The sequence below is a fragment of the Oncorhynchus tshawytscha genome, linkage group LG31, assembly GCF_018296145.1.
Source record: "Oncorhynchus tshawytscha isolate Ot180627B linkage group LG31, Otsh_v2.0, whole genome shotgun sequence".
In the NCBI taxonomy this organism is placed as follows: domain Eukaryota; kingdom Metazoa; phylum Chordata; class Actinopteri; order Salmoniformes; family Salmonidae; genus Oncorhynchus; species Oncorhynchus tshawytscha.
Genome location: NC_056459.1, coordinates 330,038 through 354,430, shown reverse-complemented (window position 1 = coordinate 354,430; position 24,393 = coordinate 330,038). Strand labels below are relative to the sequence as shown.

The following is a 24,393-nucleotide window of genomic DNA, read 5'->3' as shown; positions in this document are numbered from 1 at the left end:
ATTTCTTAATTGATATATCTATCCTTCTGCGAATAAGTCTGGAAAAAGAAATCGTCAATAGAATAGGTCCTAATACTTAGAAATTACCCTCGTCCTGTACCACAGAGGGCGTGCATCCCGCATCTGACAAACAAAATGGGGAGAAGGGGGGAGCGGCGAGGTGCGATGTCCTCCCATTGGTTCTCATTCATTATGAGGCGTGTTTAACGATAGTAGGTGTTCCACAAAACTAGAAACCAAGCAAATTGTTGTTCATTCATTACGGACTGTGCTTGACTGAAACAGGCTCGTCTTATTTTGCCGAGTGCTTCGTATTTTTGCTTTCTGTTTTGAGGCTGTTGCGTGCATAAGTACATTTGTTGAGTAAATAACCTGCTCGAACGCATAGATATTTTCCTACATTTGTTTTGACTGCAAGACTCGCCGGTTTTCCTCTGAACGCAACCTCTTCACTCAAATAATGGATTTGGTCTGGAGCCTGTGCTTCGTTGGGAGTCTCGGCGCTTGGTTTGCTTCTGCCGAAAGGCACAGCATATATTGGAATAACACAAACAGCAAGTAAGTTAAACTATTTGTGATCGCTTACGTGTTTTGTTTTTTTGTCATTCTATTTCATTACTGTTCTTTCTTAAAGATTTGCAATTCAGATTCGCAAGTGCAACAAAGTAATACAATGTATCAGAAGCTGTAATAGTGACTTGCATGATTTGCTGACTCGGATTGTCGGGAAACTAGTCAATGCTCAATAATGCTACAGTACCTCTTTATCTGTGCATATCAATGACTATGCAATAGCCTATACCTTTTTAATTACCACATGAATGTGATTGTTAGGGTATTTTAAATAGATTATGTTGTTGCAGCCTACTACTTTAATTGGTTTACAATCTGAGTCTACTGAATATGCAGCTGGCCACTGTTGTCATGATAATGCAAGGCAGTTACAGTATCTTGTTAACTGGCTTCACTACTGCCTGAGGGGAAACTTAAAAAAAATCTAATTCCTTGTATAACCTGGTCAATTTATCTGTGTCACAATCTGTCTGTCTACCCTTTTGGTGAATTGGTAGTTACACAGTTACCATAAATCTGATTTATTGATGGGCTACCATCTAAATTACCCCACTTTCAAGGACATATGGTATGAATTGGGAGTTGCATCATTATTAGCACCACTGTTAGCAACTGAGTTTAAGCTTGTGTAATATATATTTAATAATAATAAAATGTCCTATTTTAAAAGACCCAACCACACTAACAGTAAATGTAATTCCACATTCCATTTGTATCAACAGATATAAAAAAAAATGTAATGGGTTTGCCTATCTTTACCCAAGGCTTTATAACAGTCACCCAGAGACGTGACCGTGGTAGTAAATATCGGTTGCAAACCCATCCCCACTGATGGCGTTTATCTCAATCTTACATTTTCATTACGGGTGTCTGTCTGTCCACTAAATCACTGGATATATATGATGGGCTGACGGGACAGGACAGGGAGACATATGAGGGTTCAAATTTCAGATGGAAATATGAGGAATAATGGTCAATGACAGAGGATGTAACTTGAAGCCTGCCTAGTAGGTCATATTGCGGGAGTGCGATGGATAGCTTGGGAATTGAAGCCCAAATTGTTGGGGTTTGGAGCTCACTCTGAATAAGTGGAGATCAATTAGAGTTATGGTGGTTGGGGTGAAAAGTTGGGAGGGTGAGACTGAAACACACACACACTCACTCACTCATACACTAACAAACTCACTCAATCACACACAAACAAACAAACAAGACAAATGGCCATTCAACCACAGCAAGGCATACACTCTCACTTGAATGCAAACTCTTTTTAAAACCTTTATTTAACATGTCCTGTCTTGTAGACACACACATACATGCATATATATTCAAATTCACACAGTACTAAACTCAGTTCATCTTGCTGTGATCCCTAGAGATTTCTCATAAAGCCATGCCACTGCAGTCATTGTTCTCAGAAACACATCCATGTCATAATCTTACAGAATTAAGTTACGAGTCCCAGATGTGAGCATGCTACGTCAAATGCAGTGACAACAATGATCATAATTTCTGAAAATAAACGCATAATCCCCACGCTTGCTATTTTTACTGGATATCTGCACTAAATCTCTCCCTCTGGCTGCACTTAATCCCACACTCGCAGAAATAAAGGCGAGTTCGGGAAAGGTTTTCTTTTTTTTTTTTCATTCTCCTTTTCTTGGTTTTCTCTAAATCTGTTTTTCCCCCTCAAACCCAATGCTTGATAAACCTACTGTTGATCTGTTCATGGCTCTCTCTGTCCTTTTTGGGTCGACGCCCTCCCCCTCTCCCCCAGTTTGTGTGGCAGATCAATCAATGGTCTTGATTAGAAAGCTATAGCTAATCTACTTGACAACAGACTAATCATTTTGGTCAGTTAGGTGGTAACGATTTACCCTGTCTGCTTCCCTACGGAATAAACAGTGTGTGTGTCAGTTACAGATGCCCTACTATGCATTGGTGTGTACTATGTTTGTGCCTTGGGGCATGTTGACGCTGCCTGTGAGCGAGCTGCCGCTGTGTTTCAGTCCAACAGAGGTCTTTCTGGCTGGGTTGTTATGTGTGTGCGCCCGGGGCTCTGAAGTGCGACCAATTTTGTTGGATGCAACAATTATTTTGCTGTGCGACCAGGAGTTTTATTTTAGGAGCACCGTGTGACTATTAAAAACAAAACCTCCCAGATATCATGTAATGATAAGGCTTCCCTGTACCCTAGAGTGCCCTAGAGAAACAAGCGAGTGCAAATTTGTTAGGGTCATGGTTGTACCATAACTACAACGAAAAGGCTTTGCTTTCAGACCAACCAGGTCAAAAGATCTGACCCATATTACCAGCGCAACATTTTTATCTTCCTATACCGGAACATCGTGGGTAGTTCTAAAACAGATTGTGCGTCGTTAAACATTAGTTTACACTTTTTCAGCCATGTTACCTCATTGGCTGGCTAGCTAACAACCTGGTAACTTTACCACTATCTAAACATTTGGGGCCACAGAAAGAAAGGAAAAGTGATAGCTTCTTCAGAAAATCAATGAGCATGGTGATACATGAATGAGTCATCACAAACCTGACTTTTCTTTTTAAAGAGACCGTGTACACTTTTAAATGTAATGCATCTAAATAAGGAATGTGTGCTTTTACACAATGTAGGATCCTAATGTTGTCAATCTGCAAGCTTGCATCATAGGTTAAGAAGGGCTTTATCATTGACACTGGTTCCCAGAAGTTGATCTCAGTATGCTTTGCTCGGTGTGTGTCTGTGTGTCCGTACGTCTGTGTGAAAGGTGTGTCCAATGGGGGAAGCAGTGTGTTAAAGCACCAGCTCCTAAAACACTGACTGGCTCGCTCACACACACATGAACCCAGACGTTCACCCTCACACACTGCTGGGCAACGGGCACACTGCACTGCATTGCTGTGATTTGATGTTAACATTCATAACCCAAAAGTAAAGTAATACTGTAGCCTACTCCTTCAGCTTGCTCTTTCTCTCTTTTACCCATTATTTTTTTCCTGACAGAGCATGAGTAAACCTCCCTCCTCCTCCCCGTACCTGTTTCTTCCTCTCTCCACCGCCCCCTCGCTCATTTTGGCTCTGTTCCTTGTTTCAAGCTGGTTGTGGCAGAAAGTTCAACATGTTCAATGTTAACACTTTCCTTACTTAGATTTTTTTTTCTATTTTTATTTGCCTCTTTTCCATCTTAATGGCTTTTTTTCTTATCACACAATTCCAACCATCCCTTTTTCTCGCTGCACATTTGATCTTTTTGGGGGTTTAATCTTCGCTAATGTATAGCATTTTTTTTTTAACCTCAATAAGCTTTACGATATTTTCACTCAACAGGCTTATCGCTCTATAGTGTATTTCATCAAAATAAGTGACCTTTACGGTGCATTTGCCTCGAATTAGTAATTTAATTAATAAGTTTCACCCATATAAGTGATTTTTGCAAGTTTTATCCAGCCAATTTGGATGTTTTTGTAGTGCTTCCTATACAAATTGGGGGTATTCTCTTCACGGAGTGCCACAGAAGAGAATAGTAACTGGTGTGACTGATTGGGGGTCAGAGTGCACACGGTGATGAAGTGCCATTGCCTCTATCAGTCTGTCAGTCATTCTGTCACTGAGGTGGCCTTTGAATGCTGTCTGCCGCTCAGGCCTCCCCTCTTCACACGGGTTTGGAACTGCCTCGGAGAGATTCATTCTTCCTCATGTCTCTGGTTCACTCACTGCTCCCTCCACCTTTTTATCTCATCTTTACATGCTGCCCCCAGTCCATTATTTCCTCACCTCCTAGTCTCCCTCTCTAAAGGGAGGAAGGAGAAAAGAATGGTAAGAGGTGTGGATTTAAAAAAAAAATGAGTTTTTGGCACCCTTAGCTATTCGTCACTAGGCACTTTGCCATCTTTTTCTCTTTCTCCCGGCTTTACCTTTCCCGCAGGCAAACCCCTACCCACCTCTCCTTCCAGCCGCCATGGGTTATTCAATGAACTCAAGCAATTTCGACCCCTCTTTCAGTTGTTGGCTCACTCTGTATGCTTTTCTCTTCTTGTTTTTTTTTCACGAGGCAGTGGAAGTGGTTGAACCAGTCTGAGAACTCTGCTCTGCCACTGAAAGGAGTAAAATTGAGAATAACAAAGGTGTGTGTGTGTAGAGAGAGGGTTGGCTAGCCACGTCTTCTGGTATAAGTAGGTGTGTGAGAAGGGATTTCTACATTGCTTAGACAATCTAAATTGTATCTCCCTCCTCTCCTATTTTCTGCAAAAAAGGGCTGTTTTTCCTCTTCTCGCTAATCTCATATTATTCCCTTCTTTTTCACCCCCTTTCTAGTAATTTCTGTGAATGACTCTTTCACGGCCCACTCATTCTCTGTTTCTCTACCTCTCCTAAATCCCATAAACTGCTCCCTAATCTCTGTCTAGTGAATTGGAATCAGAGAAAACACGCTGAGATTGAGGACTACCAGTAGTCTGATGTGATAGCCTCAATTTGATTTTATTAGGATCCCTACTCTTCCTGGGGTCCACACAACATGAAACATGCCATAATACAGAACATTAATAGACAAACCACTCAAGGGCAGAACGATATACTTTTAAAAAACAACGTTTTTATAATTTGTATTTTTTACAAAAGGCACACGCAGCCTGCATATCAATACACACAAACTATAAACCGTTGAAGTCAGAAGTTGACATACACTTAGGTTGCAGTCATTAACTCGTTTTTCAACCACTCCACAAATTTTTTGTTCACAATCTATAGTTTTGGCACGTTGGTTAGGACCTCTACTTTGTGCATGACACAAGTAATTCTTCCAGCAATTGTTAAGACAGATTATTTCACTTATAATTCACTGTATCACAATTCCAGTGGGTCAGAAGTTTACATACACTAAGTTGACTGTGCCTTTAAACTGCTTGGAAAATTCCAGAAAATTATGGCATGGCTTTATTAGCTTCTGATAACTCAAATGATGTCAATAAGCCTAATTGGGGGTGTGGATGTATTTCAAGGCCTGTCTTCAAACTCAGTGCCTCTTTGCTTTACCTCTACAAGTCTGGTTCATCCTTGGGAGTAATTTCCAAATGCCTGAAGGTACCACATTCTTCTGAACAAATAATAGTACACAAGTATAAACACCACGGGACCACGTAGGCATCATACCACTCAGGAAGGAGACACGTTTTGTCTCCTAGAAATGACCGTACTTTGGTGCGAAATGTGCAAATCAATCCCAGAACAACAGCACAGGACCTTGAGAAGATGCTGGATGAAACCGGTACAAAAGTATCTATATCCACAGTAAAATGAGTCTATATCGACATAATCTGAAAGTCTGCTCAGCAAGGAAGAAGCCACTCCTCCAAAACCGCCATAAAAAAGCCAGACTACTGTTTGCAATTGCACATGGGGACAAAGATCATACTTTTTGGAGAAATGTACTCTGGTCTGACGAAACAAAAATAGTACTGTTTGGCCATAATGACCACCGTTATGTTTGGAGGAAAAAGGGGGAGGCTTGCAAGCCGAAGAACACCATCCCAACCGTGAAGCACGGGGGTGGCAGCATCATGTTGTGGGGGTGCTTTGCTGCAGGAGAGACTGGTGCACTTCACAAAATAGATGGCATCTTGAGGAAGGAAAATGATGTGGATATATTGAAGCAACATCTCAAGACATCAGTTGGGAAGTTAAAGCTTGGTCGCAAATGGCTCTTCCAAATGGACAATGACCCCAAACATACTTCCAAAGTTGTGGCAAATTGGCTTAAGGACAACAAATTCAAAGTATTGGAGTGGCCATCACAAAGCCCTGACCTCAATCCCATAGAACATTTGTGGGCAGAACTGAAAAAGCATGTCTGAGCAAGGAGGCCTAGAAACCTGACTCAGTTACACCAGCTCTGTCAGGAGGAATGTTATTATGGGAATCTTATTATGGGAAGCTTGTGGATGGCTACCTGAAACGTTTGAACTAAGTTTAACAATTTAAAGGCAATTCTACCAAATACTAATTGAGTGTATGTAATCTTCTGACCCACTGGGAATTGTGATGAAAGAAATAAAAGATGAAATAAATCATTCTCTCCACTGTTCTTACTTTTCACATTCTTAAAATAAAGTAGTGATCCTAAGACAGGCAATTTTTTACTAGGATTAAATATCAGGAATTGTGAAACAGTTTTAACTAAGTTGTATGTAAACCTCAACTGTAGGTCAATGATCATTGGTGTGTGAGAAGGGTGTGTTTTAGGGTTGGGCGGTATCCAGATGTTGATACCGTCATAATGTTTCTGTACAATACAGGGGTATATGGTATTATCGAGTGGGGCGCTATTTAAAAAAAAAAATAATAATAAATAAACTCAATGCAACAAAGGCTCTTGATCCAGGAGGGGATGTAATGTCTCTGCTGGTTACAGCAGAGACATTTTTACTATTTTCTACATTGTAGAATAATAGTGAAGACATCAAAACTATGAAATGACGCATATGTAATCATGTAGTAACCAAAAACTGTTAAACAAATCAAAATAGATTTGAGATTCTTCAAAGTAGCCACCCTTTGCCTTGATGACAGCTTTGCACACTCTTGGCATTAGTTCAACCAGCTTCATGATGTAGTCACCTTGAATACATTTCAATTAACGGGTGTACCTTGTTAAGTTCATTGGTGGAATTTCTTTCCTCAATGCGTTTGAGCTAATTAGTTGTTGTGACAAGGTACGGGTAGTATACAGAAGATAGCCCAAGTCCATATTATGGCAAGAATAGCTCAAATAAGCAAAGAGAAATGACAGTCCATCATTACTTTAAGACATGAAGGTCAGTCGATACTGAAAATTTCAAGAACTTGTTTCAAGTGCAGTCGCAAAAACCCTGAGCGCTATTATGAAACTGGCTCTCATGAGGACCGCCACGGGAAAGGAAACTCAGTTACTTCTGCCGCAGAGGATAAGTTTATTAGAGTTAACTGCACCTCAGATTGCAGCCCAAATAAATGCTTCATAGAGTTCAAGTAACAGACACATCTCAACATCAACTGTTCAGAGGAGACTGCATGAATCAGGCATTCATGGTTGAATTGCTGCAAAGAAACCAATACTAAAGGACACCAATTAGAAGAAGAGACTTGCTTGGGCCAATGGACATTAGACTGGTGGAAATCTGTCCTTTTGGTCTGAGTCCAAATTTGAGATTTTTGGTTCCAACTGCTTTGTCTTTGTGAGGAGCAGAGTAGGTGAACGGATGATCTCTGCATGTGTGGTTCCCTCCGTGAAGCATGGAGGAGGTGTGGGGGTGCTTTGCTGGTGACACTGTCAGTGATTTTATTTAGAATTCAAGGCACACTTAACCAGCATGGGTACCACAGCATTCTGCAGCGATACACCATCCCATCTGGTTTGGGCTTAGTCCCACTATCATTTGTTTTTCAACAGGACAATGACCCAACACAGGGCTATTTGACCAAGAAGGAGAGAGTGATGGAGTGCTGCATCAGATCACCTGACCTCAACCCAATTGAGATGGTTTGGGATGAGTTGGACCGCAGAGTGAAGGAAAATCAGCCAACAAGTGCTCAGCATATGTGGGAACACTTTCAAGACTGTTGGTAAAGCATTCCAGCTGATGCTGGTTGAGAGAACGCCAAGAGTATGCAAAGCTATCATCAAGGCAAAGGGTGGCTACTTTGAAGAATCTAAAATATATTTTGATTTGTTTAACACTTTTGGTTACTACATGATTCCATATGTGTTATTTCATAGGGTTGATGTCTTCACTTATTCTACAATATAAGGAACCCTTGAATGAGTCGGTGTGTCCAAACTTTTGACTGGTACTGTTATACACACAACAATGGCTGTTTTGAAAATCATACCATTTAGTATTTTGAAATACTGAATAAACCGTAGTATCACCCAAGCGACAGTTATAGTTGACAATCATCGGTTAAGCAGACTAACTACCTTGACGACCATAATGACAAAGCCAATTTCCTGTATGTCTGGGTGGGAGAAGGAAGGTTGCTAAGTTTTGAGTAAAGTAAGATCGTGATTCAGGCCAAAGGTTTTCAGAGGCAGTGTTACAAGAGCGTGTATGTGCGTGTTTCCCTACGAATGTGAGCTTCCTGGCCTAGTCTTTTCCCGGGAAACGGCATATCCTGCCGACACAATAAACAATACCGTTCTCACACACTGGCACACGCAATCACCAAACCCTGTACTTATTACTTAAGGGGGTTGATGAAATGATCCTGAGAACATTTTTATCAAAATTAACACAACGCGTTTCCTGCCAGTGAGAGTAATTGGATGAATAGTGATTGGTTGTTTGATTGTGTGTGTTCCACTGTGTCTCCAAGATTTTCCTTCTGATCATTTTCACCTCAATCAACCCCATGGGTGTTTTTCTGCCCCTGTCTCTGCCTCTTCCTTATCTATGTGCCAGACTTCCTCTTCCTCCACCTCCTCCTCATTACAACCTCTCAACCCCAAATACTGTGTATGAAAGACTTTCCTGGTAAACAGGCGTAGGAATATGATAAACATGGAATTGTGTGTGTCCAGACTTGTCCAACTACATAGTCTTTGTCTTTGCACGTATCCATGCATTTGCAATGAAGTGTGTATGGGGTCGATTATTGTCTCTGAAAATGAGCCATTGTGTGTTCTGTAAATAAGGATCGTTTTGATGTGTTTGTCCTGTTGTTGAAATGGCTGGACTCTGGTGGTAACTTGTTCCCACAGCGATTGCATGCATATTGTCGTTAATCTACAGCAGTGGTACTTATTGCGCGGTCCACAGGCCAAAGCCCTTTCATTTGCGGCTTGCAGTGATTTTTCATATTTTCCATTCATTGTACATGACAATGATGATACAATTTCAATTCAAATGTGTCTAATGCTGGCCCGAAACACTTGATTGAATAAATATATATATATATATATATATTATTACACACACAGTTGAAGTCGGAAGTTTACATACACTTATGTTGGAGTCATTAAACCTCGTTTTTCAACCACTCCACACATTTCTTGTTAACAAACTATAGTTTTGGCATGTCGGTTAGGATCTCTACTTTGTGCATGACACAAGTAATTCGTCCAGCAATTGTTAAGACAGATTATTTCATTTATAATTCACTGTATCACAATTCCAGTGGGTCAGAAGTTTACATACACTAAGTTGACTGTCTTTAAACAGCTTGGACAAATCCAGAAAATGATGTCATGGCTTTAGAAGCTTCTGATACGCTAATTGACATCATTTGAGTCAATTGGAGGTGTACCTGTGGATGTATTATAAGGCCTACCTTCAAACTCATTGCCTCTTTGCTTGACATCATGGGAAAATCATAAGACTCACAGAATGTGATGCAGCAAGTTGTGTGTGTGTGTGTGGTGAACATTTTTATGAGCGACAGGTAGCCCAGTGGTTAGAGCGTTGGACTAGTAACCGAAAGGTTGACAGATCGAATCCCCGAACAGACAAGGTCAAACAAGAATTTGTTCTTAACTGACTTGCCTAGTTAAATAAAAATAATTATTGCGAGGGCACTGAATCACTGGAAATTCTGTGAGTTGCTGGAGGAATACCAGACAGAATACGGCGACTTGATATTTCTCAATGGCTGTCTCAAGTTTTGGAAAGATTTCTCTCTCCTCCCTCAAATCTGTGAAGGAGGATATTTAAAGCTGGCTTTTTAAAATGACATCACCTGCCACCTGAACACGGTGAATCTCCAGCTCCAAGGGAGTTTGAGTCAAGATTCAAGGATATCAGTTCATTGCAATGTGAATTAAGATCAGGTGTTACCCATTTCGGGAGCCTTGTGTCAGACACGGAGTATCCACTTCTGAAGCAATGTGTGCAAAGAGGTGACCATTGTATATCGGCACTTAATCATGTGGAGCAGCATTTTCAACAATGAACATTGTGAAACAAAAACAGACTGACCAATGCACACCTGGATTGCCTCACAAGGATAGCAGCAACACTATACATTTAGAATGAATTCAGTCAAGGAGCAGAGGGGACATTTTCACTCATCCAACTGAGGTAACCCTTAATATGGGTCTTTATACATGTGATGTAGCCTATTTGATATGCTGTACATCAAATCAATTGCATGTGCTCTCTTACTCTGAATTTGTTTAATTGATAATATTGGAAGAAAAAGTACAACAAATGTAAAGATCTGCGCGGCCCTCTGAATGATTGTCTCAACCCAAAGTGGCCCTCTTACAAAAAATAGTGAGTAACGCTGATCTACGGTATGGGTCTCATACATACACACAGCTCCAGTTACTGGTGCCCCCTGGAGGTCAAGATGTGTAATGATAATCTATTCAATGCAAAGAGGTAATCTCAGCTAAACCTCCTTGTACAGTTTCAAAGCCACGGGCAGGCAAACAATGGTGAATGCTCAGACTATTATACTCTGAGGAAGGGGGAAATAATGATGAAAAAACAAGGTTTATCTTATGGAAATCAATTCTGCAAAAAATTGTGTCTTGAGTAATCTAATTTCAGTGGTGACATTTTTGGTCAGGCTCTCACACAAGTACAAATGACTCTGGGACCGTGTTAGACTGTTAGAAAGAGCACACATATTCATATCCCCGTGGTTGTCCAAAATAAGGCAATTATGTTGCTGGTGGATTCTGGGGTTACTTTGTGGGAGGGAAGGCGTTGAAGTCTTTGGCCAAGGGCGGTGTCAGAATGAACAATGGACAAAGGTAAAGTAACCGATATAGAAAGGAGAGAGATTGATGACAGAAGTCAACACAACCCAAGTATGAACCTGCCTCTGAATATTATGTTAAGTGGGAGGGGCTAATAGTTGGCCCATTCTTGTTTCTATTAACTGTGTTAGCCAATACAAACAGTGGGTCACAAACTCACATATTTGGCATTCCAACAAGGCCGGGTCTGATTGGTTCGGCAAGTGCTAGGGGAGAGGTCGGAATTAAATGGGGATCTATTGGGCTTATTGAGTGATGCAAGATGGACTGGGAGAGGGTGGGGAGACCTGACAGAGATGGATAGATGAAACGAAAGAGAAATTTAGCTGTGTAGAAAAATGTGAACCAGCCCCACAAGCACAGCCAGACTTATATTTCAGAGTGGCTCTTCTCTCACGCTCCTCTATTTTTTAAAATCTTAACTGTTTTTTTCTTTTTCCAGGGAATAAATTCAGAAAGAAATGCCAGCCCTGTAACCCATGTCTTTCATCGCTCTTCTTTAACACCCCTCATTTTCCAATTTTCCCTCCATGGTCCTATGGACACATACACAGGACACACACACACACACAGGACACACACTGTTCAGTCCTTTTTGAAGTCCCAAAGTCCAGAGTAATACCCCCTCTCTGTTTGGGAACAATGGACCCAGGGCCCCACCCTGCCCCACTCTTCCCCCACTACCGTCCTCCCTCTCTGGGCCTCAGTGTCGGCTCTAAGTCCTTGTATTAGGCAGAGTCTGGTGCCGCTGAATGGACCCAAACTCAGCCGCTGCTCCACCTGATAATCCGTGCTCGGACGAGCCGATTAGACGCCCCCGCGGCATTCCGATCCACTCAGCCGTAACTCCGACCAGTCACCTCTTAGGCTGTATTAGTGTGGCATTATGACCCGATGTGGGGAAAAAAAGATTCTGAGGTTAGTGTAATTGCTCTAGGTTTGAGTGATGGGTGATGGCTCTAGACTATGGCATTGATGGTAATTGCTGTGGAGTTTCACAGTGGTCAGGTGTTGCGAGCTTGTCAGCTGGTGTAACCTCATGTTTTTTTAAATAGACAACTGAACCTCAAAGCAGGTGATTCTCCACACTATCCATCTCAGGGCTTTTAAATGCACGGGAGCAGCACATTACTTGCTGACCGTGTGTGTGCTTGTATGTGTGTGTCCAAGGACCCTCTGGTGCCGACTTTGCGATTGTCCGACCTTTGATCCCGAGTGAGCCCTCCTCCCCTCAGATGTTCAACATTCCACAGGGCGATAGAGTGCAGAGATGAGAGAAGGAGATGGAGGGAGGGGGTAGAGGTGAAGAAAAAAGCTAAACGCTGGCCAGAGATTAAAGTAGATAGATCAGGCTCCTGCCCATGAAGAGGCTCTAATAAATCAAGAATTCACTCGAGACGAGGAGAGGTTGAAACAGTCTGGAGTCTATTTTGCACTAGACACAATACACACAAAACCACTTGACGTTCGCTGGCTGTTTATCGTCGTCATTCATTATCCCCCTTATCATCTCACACACACAGATTCCTCAGTAAACCTAATACACACACACACACACACACACACACACAATCGTAGTTGCATATCTGTCATCGTTCCACAAATCCTCCATAAGTAGAGAATGCAGTCACCCCTCCCGCCTGTAAATGTTGCTGTCATTAAAACTGAGCATCCGAGGAACAACAGAGGGCATAAATGAGCTCTAACCATAGTGAGAAGCAATTCAGGTGCCATTTTCAATATGGAGTCTGAAATCAAGAGAAGCTGTTTAGAGTCTGCCAGAGTGATGGTGACAACGTTTGACATTGTTAACTTTTCAATCAGGCATTCTTTGAAGTGCCTTTAATCAGTCGTGCTGCAAAAGCCCCCGGGATAAATAAACTATTTACAATTAATAAAGGGGCCCCTCATGGGTGAGTATTCAGCCCCCTGTTCATTTGTGTTAGTAAGATATTCCATCAGAGGGTGCGAATAGTACCACTGTATGAAACGGTGGCATTGATGAAGAAACTGCAATAGTCACACACACACACACACACAAAGTTTACCACAGAGGAAAAGCCATTCGCAGCGAGAGGCCCCTGACCCTCTCATTCACATGGCTCCCTCACTCCCAGCCTGAGGGTGACTTTATTACCCTTTTTTTTTGTTTTAATTGCACTGCCCTTTGACACCCCCCCTTTTGATGAATACTTTGGAACCATACCACAAACAACTTTTAAATCAGGGGGAGAGCGAGTGTGCGTGCTCGGTCGTGTGGTTACTGTTTGAGGAGGATACTAGGTCAAACGCAGCATACGAACATGTTTGCTCAATAGTATTATCGATTTAGCTGGGATTGTGAGTGTCAGGCAAAATGACCACTCTACAGTGGAACTTGTAAACTGTGTGTGGCAGCTAGGCAAACTGTAGATAAGCACTAAGCTGTCCTAGCACACAGTCAGTGGAATAATAATTACTGGCCCTGTGTTTGCTTAATATGCCACTATTATGCAGCTAGATGGATGTTGACTCGCTTAATTAGTATACAGAGCGAAACGGTTGCTCTTTTTACCGGCCCCAACACTACTCTTGCCACGGTGCTGTTAATCTGGTCATCTGCATTGAGGGAAAGCAATGAAGCGGGGAGGCAGAGGGGGTTGTGCTGGAGGGGTGGGGGAAGGGTAGTGGGCACTAGGAGTTTGGAGCCACAGCGTCTGTCCTTTAACCAGGGGGTCCACCGGTAACAAACAACACCAGCTAATGAGCGACAAGGGCCTCTCTCCGCTTGTGCACTTTGATCGTTACTCACACATGGACCTTGTCACCCCCCCGGAACACATCCCAAATGTCACTTCTTGTGTTCATTGCTTTCATGGGGTGAAGCTGGAATTCTCAACAACAAAAAACAGATACCCAAGAGCCAAAATGGCTCCAATGTGGAGTTTTCATTGGCAGATGTGCAAATACCCAACCCAGGACTATGGAGCAACCCATCTCTCACAGAGCTGTGTGGTGCAAAGGCGTCAGCATGCTTCAGTTCGACTTTGACTAGCCAAACTGAATGAGTATGATCCCATGCTCCCTGAAAAGATATTCACTTGAAAAAAATGAAGAGGAAAGCGGCAATATTACCCCAGGACATTAGAGGCGGATGAGCTGGTAATGGGCCATCTACAGCCAAACAAGGAAGAAATGACACACCTAAACAAGGAATACACACGCAGGAGAATAAAATTGTGTATATAGAGACACTTGACTGGCGAGAAATGCATTTTTTTTATTGCCCGGGATCTACTAGATTTGATGTGCCTAGTAACACACATAATAGGCGAGATACGGAGACAGAAGATGCCCGCTACAGGTTCACAATGGTGGCTGTAGGGGCATATGGCCGAAAGAGCTAGGGTGAAGTGTTTCAGGAGTTCTTTTGGGTCCAAACTGCTGCAGAAGACCCTCGATTTACCACCGCCAGGCCAGCTGTCCTGCCAGGTACCACAACGTTTTCATGGGACATGCGCCTTTCCCCCTACATGAGAACCTCATGCGCCCTTATCCAGGTATGTTGATTATAGAATGTTGGAATCAATTTCACTTTTTCTGTTTCTAATTTCCCTTGTTACTGCATACATGTATGCACCTCTATATGAAAAAATGGCACTTATCAAGGCTTTTGGAATATGGTTCCTGAACTTTGTTTTTGTTTACTAAATTCATATCTGACATTTATCTTGTTAGACTCCCGTGAGAGGTATCTCAATAAACCTGGGTGTACCTGAAACTAGCACCACTCTTGTTGTCGGAGAGTCAGAAATTGCATTCGGCATCATGGCTGCAAGAAGGAGGATTCTTGATGGATGCACACACTGTTGTTTGTGTGCACTGTGAACCAGTAGAGTTCTAATCTTTTTAATAAAATGAAACCTGATTCTGGGACGTCTGTGTGCAATCATTTACACTGAAAAATATAAATGCAACGTGAAGTGTTGGACCCATGTTACATGAGCTGAAATAAAAGATCCCAGAAATATTCCATGAGCACAAAAAGCTTATTTCTCTCAAATTTTGTGCACATATTTGTTTACATCCCTGTTACTGAGCATTTCTCCGTTGCCAAGATAATCCATCCACCTGACGGGTGTGGCATATCAAGGAGCTGATTAACCAGCATGCCTATTACAGAAGTGCACCTTGTGCTGGGGGACAATAAAAGGCCACTCTAAAATATGCAATTGTGTCACACACCACCACAATGTCTCAAGTTTTGAGGGAGCATGCAATTGGCATGCTGACTCCAGGATTGTCCCAGAGCTGTTGCCAGAGTATTGAATGTTAATTTCTCTACCATAAGTCGCCTTCAATGTCGTTTTAGAAAATTTGGCAGTACGCCCAACTGGCCTCACAACCGCAGACCACATGGTGTCGTGTGGGCGACCGGTTTGCTGATGTCAACGTTGTAAACAGCGTGCCCCATGGTGGGGTTATGGTATGGGCAGGCATAAGCTACGGACAACAAACACAATTGCAATTTGAATTCACAGAGATACCGTGATGAGACGTTGTCGTGCCATTCATTCGCCGCCATCACCTCATGTTTCAGCATGATAATGCATGTCCCCATGTCGCAATGATCTGTACACAGTTCCAGGAAGCTGGATATCTCCCATTTTCTCCCATGGCCTGCATACTCACCAGACTTGTCACCCATGTTTGGGATGCTCTGGGTCGAAGTGTAAGACAGCATGTTACAGTTCCCTCCAATATCCAGCAACTTCGCACAGCCATTGAAGAGCAGTGGGACAACATTCCACAAGGCAAATGTTAGTCACACCAGATACTGACTGGTTTTCTGATCCACACCCCTACCTTTTTTAAAGGTACAGTATCTGTGGCCAACTGACGGATATCTGTATTTCCAGTCGTGAAATCCATAGATTAGGGCCTAATAAATTAATTTCAATTGACTGATTTCCTTATATGAACTGTAACTCTGTTGTATTGACATGAAGAAATGCAGAGCTTTTTCAGAAAACAAATAAACCTTTTATTCTTGCTTCTGAAATTAAGCCACAATACAAAATTGTCTGCTGAGAACAGACGCGTAAACAAGTGCCTATGGAGTAAAATAAGTGTCGGGGTGTAGTTGCACATCTTTCTGAATGTAAATATTTCTGAAAGAGTGCAACCGTGTCTGCTATGAACAGACATGTAAAACCCCAAAAAAGTGTTGATAGAATAAAATGAACGTGTCTAGTGTCTGACGCCTGAGTTGTCTGAACAACTTCAGAACAACTTGTTAATTTCATTGCGGTCCCAGTCGTTTGGTCCATGTCATTTTCTTGAAGTCATGCACAAACTCATGCAGCTGGTGGTCAAATTCCTCCCGGAGTTTTGGCGAGAGTTTGTCCATGAAATCAGCTATAGGTGCCAGGACCCTGTGGAGCGGATGGGATGAGGGGGAAATGAGGAGTGTCTGGAGAGCAGAGGAGGAAAAAAGACCACAGAACAGAGGAAAGGGGATCAAAGTAAAGTCTGATTTTTATTTTAATTTTTTTAACTTCTGGGACAAGCTGGTGGCTCTATGCATATGACAATGCCTTTGTGTCAAGGACTGAGTCTGCAGCTCTTTTTCCTCCCTTTACCAGACTTTGCTACCAAACTTTGACTTTGGTAACACCAATGTGGGTAGCTTATGTTTTTCTTTATCTGACAAAATTGTTTGATCAAAAGTTGTGACGATCTTTAGTTTAGTTGGTTGTCTTTCCATGCATGAGTATGCTGCTAGGCTAGCTAGCCAATAGCCAGCCAAGAAGCTTGCGCTAGCTATTGTTAGCCAAACATGACTACTCTTCGTTGACTACAATAGAAAATACAACACACCCCATCCTTTGGTGAAGACAGCATGTTCCTTTCTGGCTTTGTGTGCCGAACAAGCCAGCAGCAACATTTCTGGAGCAGCCTTTCTACCGGGATCTCCACTGCGGCCCATGTTTTTCTTTTTCTTTGCTTTGACAAACTTGTTGCAAACCCTACCCACTTTTTAGAATGAATTGGCATTTATGTAGAATTGTACTGGGGAAGGTACTTTTTACTTACTCGGTCAAATGATGCTCGAAGTTGTCGTTCGCCATGTTGAATCCACACGAGTTTCGGGATGAATCGACAAGCAAAAACTTGCGGCAACCCGACAGTTGACCAATCACGGATGAAGGGGTGTCCATTTCAGCTTCCGAACTTCAGCTTGCCCTTGAGAAAAAAAATGGTTGTGTGCCCAAACAGCCGACAAAACCCTAACCGAATTCCAAAATGAACAAAAACGGCACAATGTCAGCATAATATATACACAAACTGTACCAAACTGTTTCGGTTGGGAAGCATGCGGCCGCCTTAATAGGGGGTGGATATAACACGCCACACACTAGCTGGCTTTGTGAGAGTTCCCCCAAATGCAGAGTTGCACATGTATTCATTGCAAAAGCAATAAAACTCTATCTAAGACACACATTCGGGGCGTGTGTTGTGAAAACATTTAAGCTGGGTGAGTTTACTCCATTTCTCCGTTACTCTGGGCACCCTGGTGATGCAGACCAATTCAGGCAGGAGGAGTTGGTAATGGATAAGCACAGCTTAAGTAACTGAACACTGGGTGAGGGGGTGGTGGTTGTTTTGCTAGAGGCTAGAGCCAGCTACTGCTCTCCAGTTTGGTGTGTGTGTGTGGTGATGGATGGGGATGAACGCATATCTCTGTGAAAGAATGACGGGAAAGAAAGGTAGAGAAGGAGAGCAAAAAGAAAGAGGAGGAGGGTGGGAGTGTAGGTGATTTTTTTTTTTTTAACTGGGTGGAACTAGGGGCCTCTTCACACTACGCTACCTTGACACAAATCAGGTCCGGGAGAGGTAGTTTAGAGTCAGATATACAGTTGGAGTCGGAAGTTTACATACACTTAGGTTGGAGTCATTAAAACTCGTTTTTCAACCACTCCACAAATTTCTTGTTAACAAACTATAGTTTTAGCAAGTCGGTTAGGACATCTACTTTGTGCATGACACAAGTAATTTTTCCAGCGATTGTTTACAGACCGATTATTTCCTGTATAATTCACTGTATCACAATTCCAGTGGGTCAGAAGTTTACATACACTAAGTTTACTTTGCCTTTTAAACAGCTTGAAAAATTCCAGAAAGTTATGTCATGGCTTTAGAAGCTTCTGATAGGCTAATTGGTGGTGTGGATGTATTTCAAGGCCTACCTTCAAACTCAGTGCCTCTTTGCTTGACATCATGGGAAAATCAACCAAGACCCCAGAAAAAAATTGTAAACCTCCACAAGTCTGGTTCATCCTTGGGAGCAATTTCCAAACACCTGAAGGTACCACATTCATCTGTACAAACAATAATTTGCAAGTATAAATACCATGGGACCACGCAGCCTTCATACCGTTGAGGAAGGAGATTGGTTCTGTGTCCTAGAGATGAACGTACTTTGGTGCTAAATGTGCAAATCAATCGCAGAACAACAGCAAAGGACCATGTGAAGATACTGGAGGAAATGGGTACAAAAGTATCTATATCCACAGTAAAACGAGTCCTATATCGACATAACCTGAAAGACCGCTCAACAAGGAAGAAGCCATTGCACTGCCATAAAAAAGCTAGACTATGGTTTGCAACTGCACATGGGGACAAAGATCGTACTTTTTGGAGAAATGTCCTCTGGTCTGATGAAACAAAAATAGAGCTGTTTGGCCATAATGACCGTCGTTATTTTGAGGGAAAAGGGGGAGGCTTGCAAGCTGAAGAACACCATCCCAACCATGAAGCACGGGGGTGGCAACATGTTGTGGGGGTGCTTTGCTGCAGGAGGGACTGGTGGACTTCACAAAATAGATGGCTTCACGAGAAAGGAAAATTATGTGGACATATTGAAACAACATCTCAAGACATCAGTCAGGAAGTTAAAGCTTGGTTGCAAATGGGTCTTCCAAATGAACATGACCCCAAGCATACTTCCAAAGTTGTGGCAAAATGGCTTAAGGACAACAAAGTCAAGGTAGTGGAGTGGCCATCACAAAGCCCTGATCTCAATCCTATAGAAAATGTGTGGGCAGAACTGAAAAAGTGTGTGCGAGCAAGGAGGCCTAAACCTGATTCAGTTACACCAGCTCTGTCAGGAGGAATGGGCCAAAGTTCACCCAACTTATTGTGGGAAGCTTGTGGATGGCTACCTGAAACGTTGGACCCAATTTGAAAAATTTTAAAGGCAATGCTACCAAATACTAATTGAGTGTATGTAAACGTTTTACCCACTGGGAATGTGATGAAAGAAATAAAAGCTGAAATAAATCATTCTCTCTACTATTATTCTGAAATTTCACCTTCTTAAAATAAACTGGTGATCCTAAGGGAATTTTACTAGGATTAAATGTCAGGAATTTTGAAACACCTTAGCCAAATACATTTTAAACTCGGTTTATGTAAACTTCCGACTTCAACTGTAGATTTGAAATCTCTCTTTAAGAGAAAGTAGTTTGGAAGACATAACCCATCTGAGTGGAACAGTGTAAGACAACCTCTCTCAACACATGTCTACTGGTATGAAGGTAATTATTTAGGGGACAACATTTTTGCTCTGTTAGCCACATAGAAAATGTATGGCTTTAAAAAATATCCACACGTGTGTATCATTGCATTAATCAAGTTTGCAAACGTATGTGCAATATGGTTTAGATGAAGCTCCCGTATAGTTTGAATTGCTATCCTTATTTTGTTAGTATGTAGACAATGGCATTTACGGTATGCTAAAAGCTGCACTCACAAACCGAGAAGTTGCAAATCTGATGTTGAAGAGACATACTGTTGATCTCACTAGACATATTTGACAAATGTAAATCTGCCCGAGGACTGCTGGTGTAAAAAGCTTAGAGGACTGGAGGGAGAAGAGGCAGGCAGATAGTCTGACTGTATCTGCTCCCTGTGTGTGTGTAGCTGTAATGAGAGGGGGAGTGTGGCTGGAGACAGAAACAGACAGGGACCAGACGTGTGTGTCTGTCCTTAATGAAAGGGGTAAATGCTCAGGAGAGACCTGGCCTCATATTCATACCGCTCACTCTTTCGGGCGGCGGTGGTGCGTGTTTTGTGATTAGGCACCCCTTGTCTGTGCATGCCTGGTGTCTAGCTCTGTCTGCAGTTTAGTATCGATACTCATCTCCTGGCCCGGTGTCCTGAATGACTGCTAATGTTTCTCTGTAAACATCGCTGGGTGCCAGGGGGGAGCCGGGATCAATGTTCACTCAGGACTAGCTCCCAGCACAGACGGCACTGCTGTCCACAATCATCCATATTTCTATACATCCACCCAACTCACTTTCCCACTTGTGTTTTCTCCCTACCTGCTGCTCATGCCTCTCCATCTCCTCCATGATTTCCCCTGTTGAATACGTGGCACACGCCACCGGCCGATACAAACTTCAAAATTGTATTGTTTTTTCTTTGCCGCCCTGACGCCATCGCCATACTTATTAATCCCTATGACACTTGTGACTCGACTAACCCCCTCTTTCCCCCTTTGATCTTCGTCCTCAGGTTCCTAAGGGACAGCTATGCGGTGGAGGTGCGTCTGAACGACTACCTGGACATCGTGTGCCCCCACTACCCGCTGGGCGAGGTGGCATCGCAGGATGCTGAGCGCTACGTGCTCTACATGGTGGAGCGGGAGGACTACGACGCTTGCAAGCCTCAGTCCTACGACCAGATGCGTTGGGAGTGCGGCCACCCCTTCGCCCCCCACGCTGCTGAGAAGTTCTCCGAGAAGTTCCAGCGTTTCACCCCCTTCACCCTGGGCAAGGAGTTCCGCCAGGGAGAGAGCTACTACTATATCTGTAAGTGTCTAGCTATTTTTTTTTATCCATGTAAGTAAATTTGTAAGAGAACCCTAAAGTCAACGTTTGTTTGACGTTTTCAGACTTCAAAAGTAGTCGTGTCAAAATGCGAGTGAGGTGAAATGTTCCTTTTAAGTAAGGAAAAAATGTGAGGGGAAAAGCACTGCCGATGACATAGATGTGTATGACCCTTAGTAAAGCACCCAGACAAACAAGTCGTCACCTTGAAGGCGTATGTTAACATTCAGTGAATGTTGGCATGCTACGTTGTGTTGTTGGCATGCTATGTTGTGCATCAGCGCTCACATGGTAGCTAGCAGATAGCTGGTGGCCCAATCACCCAGAGAGGCGACGCTGTGACCCTGAGTGTGTTGTAATTAGATGAGCGATAGGACGGGACACCCTCCCCCTGTTCACAGATGGCTGCAGGTCGTGTGTGCGTGTGCATCTGTCTGTCTGTCTGTGGAGGTAGATTAAGGTGACACAGGAGGATAAGTGCATTTGCTTTTCTGTAATCAACGCCAGTCTTTGTCCCTTCCCCTCTCCAGCCAAACCTCTGCACCACCACGGACAGGAGTGCCTCAGGCTCAGGGTAGACGTCGTAGCTACTGATGGTAAGTTTCACTGCCCAAGTGGTTGGGTGGTCAAAAGTAGTGCACTATATAGGGAATAGGGTGCCATTTGGAATGTAACCTTTGTCTGACAATGATGATGATGATTTTAGCTCCAGGCTGCAGTATGGCAGAGGAATTGATTATTTTTCTCATCCAGGTTCTCAAGAGGCCAGGGTTGCAACTGGAGGAGCTGCAGCTGTACCTGGAGCTGAGGATGGAGCACACAACCCTTCCAACAGGCTGCCTGCAGGTATGTTAATGCCCAAACCATTGGGCCAGTTGTATTCTCTATGGGCCAGTTGTACTTGATCCTAGGACTGAACGTTTAGGGCCGGTTTGAAAGACGTGATGGGAGGGGGGACCATTTAATACATGTTTGAATAAGGCTGTAACGTAACAAAGTGGAAAAAGTCGAGGGGTCTGAATACCTTCCAAATGCATTGTATATGCCAATGGAGATTCTTCATTGATGATGCTTTTTTAATCCAGGACTAGGATTAATCTGTGTCGGGGAAACCGGCCCTTGAAGTTAAGATTAAGGATGAGTTAACATGGACTAATATATATATATTCTATATTTTCACCATACAGATGACCCAGTGGTAATCCTGCCAGAGGTCCAGAAAAGTGTGCGGACAAATTCGTCGGTGTCAAAGGCGTCCTTCTCCATCCTGTCATTGTTTGTCCCAGTCTTATTATTGCTGCTGTTACAGTGAGACTACAAATCTCAGACTTGGAGGACATACAATGAAGTTGGGTCTGTGGGGAACCACAGGCACAAAAGACAGTTCTCAAAGCCCAAGTGCTGGTCACTGGGAGAGGGACAAATTTGAGTCTCGTAAGTACGGATGGACACATGCACTGAGTGTGCCGAGTGAGAATTTGGTTAGAGTTTTGTGGGAAGGCACTGAGCTTTCTCAAGATGTCAGTATTTCCTGGAGAGATTTTGTTCTCTTTAAGGTTAGTGTTTTGCTCTTCTCCTCCAAAAAAAAACACAATTCATTTTGGAAAAGTGCAGAAGAGAATTTTGAAGAGGAACATAAATGGACGAAGAACAATCACAGACGACAAAAGCTAAATGACTTTCTTATATGGACAACTATTTGGATTTGATATGAATTTGTGTTAGAAAAAAACTGCATTTAGTGTTACATCTTCTCTAAGCTTTTGAGCCAAAGAATACAGTGATCATCTCTTCAGTATTTAACTATTCTATTACAACCTTGACTATTGTGTTCTGTTTGTGTTATTGTACTGTAATTGAGTGGCGCTAAATGTCCTAGTGATTCTTTCTCAATGTAGCATTGACAAAAGCAGGGGATGTGTTAGCGAACTATCAATGTTCCTGTGCAGACGCGACCATGTGCTTTCACAGCACTAACCATACAGCACAACAACAACAGACACTGACTGATGCACAGACTGACATCACAACACAGACCCATGACATAGTAGACACTGCATGGAAAGGTATTGTGTACATTCTGTGAAATCATTTGTAAAAGTTTGCAGCTGAAAGATTGACTGTATGTTTAACAAAGCTCTCTCTGAGGGGGGAGAGTGTTAGAATTAGTGTTTCAGTGAGAGAAAGTGTGCGAGGGAGAGCTAGAGGTCAAACAAAATGTTCAAACTGCCAAAAGCAAACACGGATACGGTACATTGTGTGAAGCAGTGTAAGGCAGGCCTTTTCTGTATGTCAGATCATGCACCCGTACCGTTTAAACTGACAAACAAAATAAACCAGACTGAACTATGCTCATCACAGTACTTGCCAGAGCAGTGTTTCACTATGCAACACTGTTCTCTACCTCTACTTACACTAAAAAGTCAACCAAGTAAAAATGTTTATTCAAAAACAGTTGACATTTGGTTGGTAATACACTATATAAACACAAAGTATGTGGATTTGGCTATTTCAGCCACACCAGTTGCTGAGAGGTTTATAAAATCGAGCACACTGTCACGCAATCGAGCACACAGTCATGCTCTATAGACAAACATTGGCAGTAGAATGGCCTTACTGAAGAGCTCAGTGACTTTTAACGTGGCACCATCATAGAATGCCACCTTCCCAACAAGTCTGTTTGTCAAATTTCTGCCCTGCTAGAGCTGCCCCAGTCATAAATGCTGTTATTGTGAAGTGGAAACATCTAGGAGCAACAACAGCTCAGCTGAACAGAACCGCTGTATCGTGCAAATATCATCTGTCCTCTGTTGCAACACTCACTACCGAGTTCCAAACTGCCCCTAGAAGCAACGTCAGCACAATAACTGTTTGTCGGGAGCTTCATGAAATGGGTTTCCATGGCTGAGCAGCCGCACACAAGCCTAAGACCACCATGTACAATGCCAAACGTTGGCTAGAGTGGTGTAAAGCTCTCCACAATTGGAGCAGTGGAAATGCTTTCTCTCTGATGAATCACGCATCACCATCTGGGTTTGGCGGATGCCAGGAGAATGCTACCTGCCCCAATGATAGTGCCCTGACCTCAACCCCATCAAACACCGAACCAGGCCTAATCGCCCAACATCAGTGCCCGACCTCACTAATGCTCTTGTGGCTGAAAGGAAGCAAATCCAGGAAAGCAATGTTCACACGTCTAGTGGAAAGCCTTC

The 24,393-nt window shown here is 42.9% G+C and overlaps 1 protein-coding gene across 1 annotated transcript; it reads left to right on the top strand.

Annotated features, from left to right (window-relative positions):
• The first annotated feature begins 237 nt into the window (after positions 1 to 237).
• On the top strand, positions 238 to 23,523 carry LOC112229999 (ephrin-A1). Its single transcript, XM_024396199.2, has 5 exons — positions 238 to 558; positions 20,868 to 21,163; positions 21,712 to 21,777; positions 21,935 to 22,027; positions 22,369 to 23,523. The coding sequence occupies exons 1-5, from the start codon at positions 461 to 463 to the stop codon at positions 22,491 to 22,493; spliced, it is 678 nt and encodes a 225-aa protein (XP_024251967.1). The 5' UTR covers positions 238 to 460; the 3' UTR covers positions 22,494 to 23,523.
• The last annotated feature ends 870 nt before the right edge of the window (positions 23,524 to 24,393 follow it).

Bases quoted from the DNA above. Each gene is read 5' to 3' on its own strand.
- LOC112229999 (XM_024396199.2), top strand. From the start codon at position 461: ATGGATTTGGTCTGGAGCCTGTGCTTCGTTGGGAGTCTCGGCGCTTGG. The intron at 21,164-21,711 runs GTAAGTGTCTAG...TCCCCTCTCCAG, and splicing joins AGAGAGCTACTACTATATCT to CCAAACCTCTGCACCACCAC. The intron at 21,778-21,934 runs GTAAGTTTCACT...TTTCTCATCCAG, and splicing joins AGACGTCGTAGCTACTGATG to GTTCTCAAGAGGCCAGGGTT.